This window comes from Neoarius graeffei, chromosome 4 (genome assembly GCF_027579695.1).
Source record: "Neoarius graeffei isolate fNeoGra1 chromosome 4, fNeoGra1.pri, whole genome shotgun sequence".
NCBI classification, from domain to species: Eukaryota; Metazoa; Chordata; class Actinopteri; order Siluriformes; family Ariidae; genus Neoarius; species Neoarius graeffei.
In genome coordinates this window covers 95,020,607-95,029,704 of record NC_083572.1, presented here as the reverse complement: position 1 = coordinate 95,029,704, position 9,098 = coordinate 95,020,607, and the positions used below count along the sequence as shown (strand labels likewise).

Sequence of the window (9,098 nt, the reverse complement as noted above, 5' to 3'; positions counted from 1 at the left end):
GAGTGAGAGTTGCTGGAAATGGGCCTCTATACACCTATGGAGATATTGCACCAAAAACCAGACATTTGCAGCTAGAATAGTCATTTACCACATTAGCAATGTATAGAGTGCATTTCTGATTAGTTTAAAGTGATCTCCATTGAAAAGAACAGTGCTTTTCTTTCAAAAATAAGGACATTTCAAAGTGACCCCAAACTTTTGAATGGTAGTGTATACTCAAAGTTTCATGAAGATTGATCCAGCTGTTTTCCTGTAATATCGTTAACACACACACACACACACACACACACACACACACACACACACACACACAAAAAAAAAAAACCATAATAGTAATAATAATAATAATAAATCCCCCTCCATTGCTTTGCTTCTTGGACCCCAGTTTGAGAAGCTCCTCAGAGCCCCGCCCCTTTACACTCCGCGCAGCCAATCAGGAGTGGAGCAGGCTTGCCTCCGAAATAAATTGCACGTTCCGACGGTGCACAGGAGCATCATCCGGCACACACTTCCCCAGACCCGAGGTGCACATCTATGGAGGGGACACAGGCGCGGAGCCCATCAACACATCACCACATCTGCACATCTGTACGGGTTTAAAACTTTAATTACAGCCCCCGTGTGACATCTTTCTGCACAGGGACTGAGAGGAGAAGTGAGTGAAGAAGGAAGGAAGTGCACGGTCAGTGGACACAAGGACAGCTTTCCTGTTTATCAGTTGCATTTTAAATGATATTTGTCGGACTGTATATTGCTGCATATTGGACTCATCTGTGCGGGAGCGCGCGCGCGCGCGCGGAATGCTGAGTGCTGACTACTGACTGCTGACTACTGACTGATGTCACGCGCTGTGTTTTTCCTCCGCCGCCGCCGTTTGCACTTCTCCAAAACACTGAAGTGAAGTGAGCAGAAGGTCATCCGAGAAATGCATGTCAACTGATCCGAGGTTTCTTCTTCTTCTTCCTCCTTCTCCTATTATTATTATTATTATTATTATTATTATTATTATTATTATTATTTATTTCTATATATATGTATATATTTTTTAGCACTACGATTTGGAAAACTGGGGACTTGACTGGGAAGTGATTAAACAACCCAGCACTTAAAGGAGGTAAAGAAACTCATATGGAAATCTGCCTCTCTGCGAGTAGAACACAAATGGCAGTAATAATACCCTGAATGAAAAAAAAAAATCACATCACATACGTTTCACATGTGATCATAAGGCTTATCTATCTATCTATCTATCTATCTATCTATCTATCTATCTATCTATCTATCTATGTAGCACAGGTGAGAAACATATGATTAATTAAAATTCACATGCAGGTGTATTCCATCATGCTCCAAAACTGTACATGACCATCATGGTATTAAAATATGAAAGGGAAAAAAAAAATTCCTGGCATTGAAAAATCACATCTGAAAATGATTTGTGTGTAAAGAAAAAAAAAAAAAATCACATGGCAATATCGAAAAATTGTATTTAAAAAAAGTCAATAAATTACTTATTTGAGGAAATCTCATTCATTCATCTCATCTCATTATCTCTAGCCGCTTTATCCTGTTTTGCAGGGTCGCAGGCAAGCTGGAGCCATCCCAGCTGACTACGGGTGAAAGGCGGGGTACACCCTGGACAATTCGCCAGGTCATCACAGGGCTGACACATAGACACAGACAACCATTCACACTCACATTCACACCTACGGTCAATTTAGAGTCACCAGTTAACCTAACCTGCATGTCTTTGGACTGTGGGGGAAACCGGAGCACCCGGAGGAAACCCACGCGGACACGGGGAGAACATGCAAACTCCGCACAGAAAGGCCCTCGTCGGCCACGGGCTCGAACCTGGGCCTTCTTGCTGTGAGGCGACAGCGCTAACCACTACACCACCGTGCCGCCTATTTGAGGAAATCACATGTGAAAAATGAAAACGCACTGTCCGACATGCATGGCCATGTATTTAAAAAAAAAAAAAACTTGCGAAAACAAATGCATTGTGTCAAAATCACACCTGAAAATAAACCAGCGCTGGAATCCCGCATGTCAGAAATTAAAGTGGTAAAAAGACGCACGTGTGTATTGTAAATTCTCACTTTGTAAATATTACGCATGAAAATCAAATGATGGGTGGCAAATCAAATGTGAAACAAAGTCGAGTAAACATTTTGTGAATAACACGTACGGTAACTGTTTAGAAATTGCATGCGAAAGCAAACTAGTGTAAAATGGGAAAAAAAAATCATGCACAAACAGACCAATCAGAAAAAAAAAAATCACATGTAAAAACAAATTAGTGTAAAAATCACATGCCAAAAAAAAACAATAATTGTATAAAAATCACAGGTGAAAATAAATATCACTTATGGACATATATGAACCGTGTCTAGAATCAAATGTGACAATAAATTATACACATCACGTGAAAAGAAAGGAATCATGTCTAAAATCATGTGAAAAGGGAAAAAATGTCATGTAAAATCACGTGATGTACATTCATACTGTTGAAAAATCACATTCGGGTTCAGTAGTGTAAATTAATACCTGTGCACAGATGTGAAAATAAATAAATAAATGCATAAATAAATAGATAAAATAAATAAATAAATAAATAAATAAAGATTTTTTTTTTATCACATGAAAATTAATGATTTGTTTTTGCATTTTAAAAATGTACATTTTTTAAATTAATGAGTCATGAGAAAATCACCTGCGAAGCTAAAAACACATGTATTAGCCTGGATGTGAAACCTAACATGCAGAGTGTCTGAAAAGCACATTATGTGATTCTTCACATGTGAAACATGTGATTTTTTTTTTCTTAAAGGATGAGAATGCAATGCTATTTTTTTTTTGCAATGTGATATATCAGGCAATATCAGAGGTGAGTACCACACGATACCCAATGTTGGCCTGTCTCTAACTGCAAAAACTAAATGCTTAACATATATATATATATATATATATATATATATATATATATATATATATATATATATATATATATATATATATATAAAATGATGTATGTAAAGAACAACTAAGCAACACCAAGTTGTTATATTTATGTTTGGTTTACATGGCCATTATTTGGATAGTCAATATATGTCATGATTAATAAAGTGTTGGGATTATTTTTTTTCCAATGTTGCTGTTTTAACACAGTCATTTAGTTACTCATAATAATAAATGTATAATGAGAAAAAAAAAAACTTACCCTGCTTCAGATTTAGTAGTCATGGGGGATCAATTTGATGTCACCAGTTTAAAATATTAAGCCACTTGAAGCTGTTTCGTTATACGGAATGGTTTTCTATTGTGCTAAAATGTTTAATATGAAGATTATTGTGTTATTTATGGGGTATTGTTTTGTCCTTTGGTTTAATGGCAGTGGATAATGTCTGTGACACAGTGAGTGTGTGAGAGATTTGGTGTCCTGTGGTCATTGTTTTTGTCTATTTAGCCACATGAAGCTTTGCTCATGCTAAGCATATTCAAACACATTTTTAAATTTATTTATTTTTTGGTCATGCAAGCTGGCTGGTGTGTGGGATAAAATGATAAAATGATCCTAACTATTGCATAAAAAAATCAAATGGTGTTTGTGTGTGTGTGTGTGTATATATATATATATATATATATATATATATATATATATATATATATATATAGTTAAAGCTAGGTAAGCTTATATAACCTACCCATGCCATGTATTAGTCGGGTAGTATTTTTTGGGGGAGTTTGTATTCGCCAGACAGAGAGCGAGGTGCCGCCTAACTCTTATCTTTTTGCCTTTAGGACTTTCAGGAGGTGAGGAGAGAATGAGAGAATGTGGAGTCGTGGGGTGAAGCATGAGCTGCCGGTGTGTTGCTTTTAGACTGGCGTGTCTCATGTGTCCATGGGAGTGTATTTTACTAAGCCTCCACTGCTGGGTTGTAGTCTCGGCCACAGGCTCACGGGATGCTGCTGGCCCATTCGGCTGGCTCCTTTCAGACAAAGGGCCTTTTCATCAGTCGCAGGAATTTACGGAGTTTGTGGAGCGCTACCAACAGGGCTTCACCACCAGGTACAAAATTTACAGGTGAGTCATTCGAAGCAGCCAGATTCATTCATTTGTACGGATTCTTTATATTTATTAAAAAAACCACACACACACACACACACACACACACTTGTTACAGATTGACAGTTTGAGAAAAATGACGTGATTTTGGTTAACGGGTGTATGAAATCCACCCATTGCGTCTGGTGCAAACAGTGATCTCCGTACTCAGGGGTTCAGCATTGTGGATTGAATATTGTAATGCCAGATGATTACGTGTGGTTTGTGGCAGCTGAGGCACTGACAGAAGTTGAGCTGAGTTCAAGCATGGTGGATTAGATGAAGTAACAGCAGCACAAAAGGCAGCTGAAAATGAGTCTGAGTGACACGCGTGTTTGGCAGGAGTCAGTGCCCATGCAGCCTGGCACAGATGGAGATGCCAACACTGGGGTTAGACAGACGTGCTGTCCTCTACAGCTCGGCACATTTGTGATTGCTCTTTTTTTCTCAGAGGCACAAAATTGGTGCTAAGTCGGATCTCCCCCTGCTGGTGGGCCGGGCTGCTGAAGGAGTGAGCGAGTGAGTGAGTGAGTGAGTGAGTGAGTGTGTGCATGTGTTTGCGCTTATGTGTGCTATGAAAACATCTGCGTTCAGTTTTGGCGCTTATGCAAAATCACATAATAAGGTTTTTCACGTGATTATGTAATGTGTACTGAACAAACGAGTGTTTCAACATGTTATACCTGAAGCTGCAACTGTGATGAAGCACAAATGAATAATATGTACTCACATATGAAAAAAAAAACATTCATTTGAGAAAAATCACATTTGAATTGCATAAAAAGATCAAAATTAATGAATCATGCGTTGAAATCATGTCAAAATAAATTAATCATGCAGAAGTCATATGTGACAATAAATGAATCGAGTAAAAAAAATAACATTGAAATATATATCAGGGTAAAAATCACGTGAAATATCAATCATTGAAATACAAACAATGAATCATCTAAAATAAAATCATATCAGTATAAACGAATCGTGTGAGATCATGTGTCAAATTAAAAATAAAAAATAAAAAACGCATGTGAAAGTCCTCTACAAGAAGTGTCTAAAAGTCATTATTCACATCTGACTTTCACATGACTTTTCTCTAAGAGAATGCTTTACAGATGCGGGTTGAGGATCAGTGCCGAGTTGTGTAACACCCTGCAGCAGAAACACTTGCTCTTGTTTCATTTCCAGATTCATATTTATTCATCTTGCTCAGATATTCAACAAGGATTTGGCTGTATAATGAGTTAGTGTCATGGCACAAATCAATCTACTCCTTAAATTCTTCATTCCTATCCAGTATCCACTGTTTCCATGATCAGTGTCCCATTTAGCCCTTCTAAATCTTAAAATTACACTTCATTATTTCTTCATTTTCAACAGACAATCTAAGAAAATGTGCATTTCACCATTCAGACGGTTTTATTAACCTTTATCACAAAACAAATATATAAAACATTGTTACTCGCATCCGTGGTCATGGAATTAAGGATATTCTAATGATTGACTTGAAATTTAAGGAATTAATCATGAATTTACTTTCAAGCAATAATTTGCGTTCAGAATTCATCAGGAAATCTGGATGATGCAACTTCCTGTTGAACATCCCAAATAGTTAATGGGGTGAAGGTGTCGAGGCAGGAGGTACGAGTGAATATTGTGGAACTAAAATGTATGTAAGTTTTCATAACATTAAATTGATAACTTACGGAAAGGAAGTTTCAAGCATGCGTTGTTAAACAGGTGGGGACGCCATGGTCGAATGGTTAAAGAGGTGGGTTTGGGAACAAAAGGTTGTTGGTTTGATTCCCTGGATTAGCAGGAATAGCTGAAGTGCCCTTGAGCAAGGTGCTTGACCCTAACTGTTCCCCTGGCTGCTCTGGATATGTTGTACATTGCTCTAGATAAATGCCATTAATTGTAATGGATTGACACACCAGAGAATCATATTTTTCTTCATGAAGTGTTTAATGATTTGATTTCAGAGTAAACTGTAGTGATAATAAACTGCAGCGCTGTGCTGTATTTCTCTGAAACATGAACATAGTTTGGTTCAAATGTTTAAAATGTCTTTTACCTTTACTTTACATGCACATTTGTAAATGTAATATCAATGGGATAGAAACAACACCTCACTCTTGAATTGCCGGTACCTATATTACACACCGAGAACATGTCTGACATTTCTGAGTGTTAGTATTCCTCTTGAGCATAGCTCAGAAAACATTTAGACCTATATAAAGCAGCATAGATTTGTCCCTGAATGTCTCCTGGGCAACGTAACAAATGCACACACTCCCTAAGAGACCGCCATGCCTCAGTGTGTGTGTGGGGGTTATTTATTTATTTATTTGTTTATTTATTGCCAGCTAGATTTCCATCAACTTCATCGTACTATAAGGAGGAAGAAAAAAAAACCCTCCCTCTATTCCTTCAATCGCATACTTTCTTCATTTTTTGGAGACACACAAATTAGAAACGTGAAAAACTTTTAGCAGATCTTTTAGGACCCTGGAGAAGGTTAGTTCTTTACTATGATGAATAAATGAGTGTACTTTCCTTGTGCTTTATCCCCAGCATGCAAATCTACACTTATTATAGAGCTGTTGATGTGTAAAAGTGTGTATACAGGCTTATTCCGAGGTAGTGTGGAAAGAATTAGCAGGATGATGCTCTCTGTGGAGAATTACTGCTGATATTCATTGTATCTTAAAGAAGTGTTGGCTAAGCAGACAAGCTCTGTCAGCTCGCGTTCAGGGAGCTTTGCTATTAGCACCTGACAGCAACAGCAACTTTCTCACAGCAAACACACTGACTTACATGTATACGCATGTGTAACTTGTTATTAAGTCATATTTAGTCCCTGTCATATTATACAACCAAGTATGCGTTCCTGCACGAGCAAAAGGCTTCCTCACGAAGCACTGTTCATCACTGATTCACTCAAAAGTGCAAAAGATGGGTTTTAAAAAAGAAATATGTTCAAATATAGATGGTCAATGTGTTTCAAACCATCTATCGCCTTGTTTAAACCAGGGAAAGTAAACAGTCACTGAGGAATGAAAGCTGAGCCTTTGGACCTTAATTAAAGCACATAATTCTGTATGCATTGCTCATCACCGCCACTCAAGCAAATGGCTCGTTATGCAAGGAAAATATTCAGTAACAAGGTCAGATGATGCATCCTGACATACAAAACAATTACTTTTACCACCACAGTGTTGATTATTTCCCACTTACATCATGTCCCGAAGTGGTTTATTCCTCTTATAGCACAGCAGGATGCCAATAATTATTTGTAATCATTAAAGAATGGTGCTTGTTTAACATTTAATGTGGTGGAACATCAGCGAAACAAGTTAGTTCCTGTTTTCATGATAAACAGCCTCTCTTTTTTCTTTCTCTTGAAGGTAATAATAATAATAATAATGATAATAATAATAATAAGTGTTGCCAGGCAAAACAAACCTCACCTGGCAGCACTCTCTCTTTTATACCTATATGTTCATCTCATCTCATTATCTCTAGCCGCTTTATCCTTCTACAGGGTCGCAGGCAAGCTGGAGCCTATCCCAGCTGACTACGGGCGAAAGGCGGGGTACACCCTGGACAAGTCGCCAGGTCATCACAGGGCTGACACATAGACACAGACAACCATTCACACTCACATTCACACCTATGGTCAATTTAGAGTCACCAGTTAACCTAACTTGCATGTCTTTGGACTGTGGGGAAAACCGGAGCACCCGGAGGAAACCCACGCGGACACGGGGAGAACATGCAAACTCCGCACAGAAAGACCTATATGTTGATAATGGTAATATTTCTCAATCATCAGCTGTCAGTTTATAGTCCTATGAAAATCATTTCAAAGTCATTCAAGGTCAAAGGTCATGGCGGCAACTGAAAGCCCATATGGGACTTCTTATATGTTGATAATGGTAAACATCTGGCTGTCATGAACCATTTTAAAGTTACCGGTATAGCCCTTTGAAAACCCATGACCTTGAGTTTGACCTTTCAGGGTCACTCAAGGTCAAAGATCATGGTGCCAAATGAAAGCTCATGTGGCACTTCTTCTAAGTTGATAATGGTAAATATCTGTCTACCATCAACCGTTTTCAAGTTACAGCCCTCTGAAAATCTGTGACCTTGAGTTTGACCTTTCAGGGTCACTCAAGGTCAAAGGTCATGGTGCCAAATGAAAAACCATATGGGAGTTCCTATATGCTCATAATAGTAAACATCTGTCTATCAGCAACCGTTTTTGAGTTATAATGGAAAATAAGTTATTTTGACCGATGACCTTGACCCCCCTGAACTTGAACCCCCAACCGCTACAGAGACTGTCCAAGCTACTCCATCATGCAGCATATGGTTGGAAGCAGAATTGAAAGATGCACATTTTGGTTTTGGGATGAAGTCAAAATGATGACTCTGAAGAAAGATAGCCCCAAAAAAATAAAAAGTTTTGACCTTTCTGGTGACCTTGACCCGATTACCCCTGAAATTTAATCAGGTAATCTACGGACCATTGCCCATCTACGCTGAAAATTTGAAGTCAATCGGTGCAACTGTCTAGACGCTAGATTGTTAACAGACAGACACACAAACAAACAGACAGAAAAACAAACGAACAGACCGCACTGATTAGAATAATAATGAAAAAAAAAAACATATATCTGGATGATGCCACAGTCTTCTACGTCTGAGAGTCTAGACAACAATATTGGTCATGCTGTGGGGGGAGGAATGGCGTTCTTTCTCTCTCCCGCTATCACAGTGACACAGTGTCCGGTCATGGACATCTGTCAGCTCGTGTATGTGGAAGAGAACAGGTCCAGGTGGTACTGTAGTTTTTTCCGAGTGTGTTACTCTGCCCTGGTCATGTTCACATGAAATGGAAAGCACAAAACACTTCAATCTCTGATGAAGGGCTCAGCAACAGCAACTTGGCAGCGCTGGGGCATGAACCCACAGCATTACTCCAGTTGTG

The 9,098-nt window shown here is 38.5% G+C and overlaps 1 protein-coding gene across 1 annotated transcript in view; it reads left to right on the top strand.

The window, feature by feature from the left end:
* Positions 1-3,857: 3,857 nt before the first annotated feature.
* brinp3a.1 (bone morphogenetic protein/retinoic acid inducible neural-specific 3a, tandem duplicate 1) overlaps positions 3,858-9,098 on the top strand; it is a 141,225-nt gene continuing 135,984 nt past the window's right edge. Inside the window, exon 1 of the mRNA XM_060918361.1 lies at positions 3,858-4,087. Within this exon, the coding sequence (XP_060774344.1) occupies positions 3,858-4,087 (230 nt within the window). The remainder of the gene's footprint in view (positions 4,088-9,098) is intronic.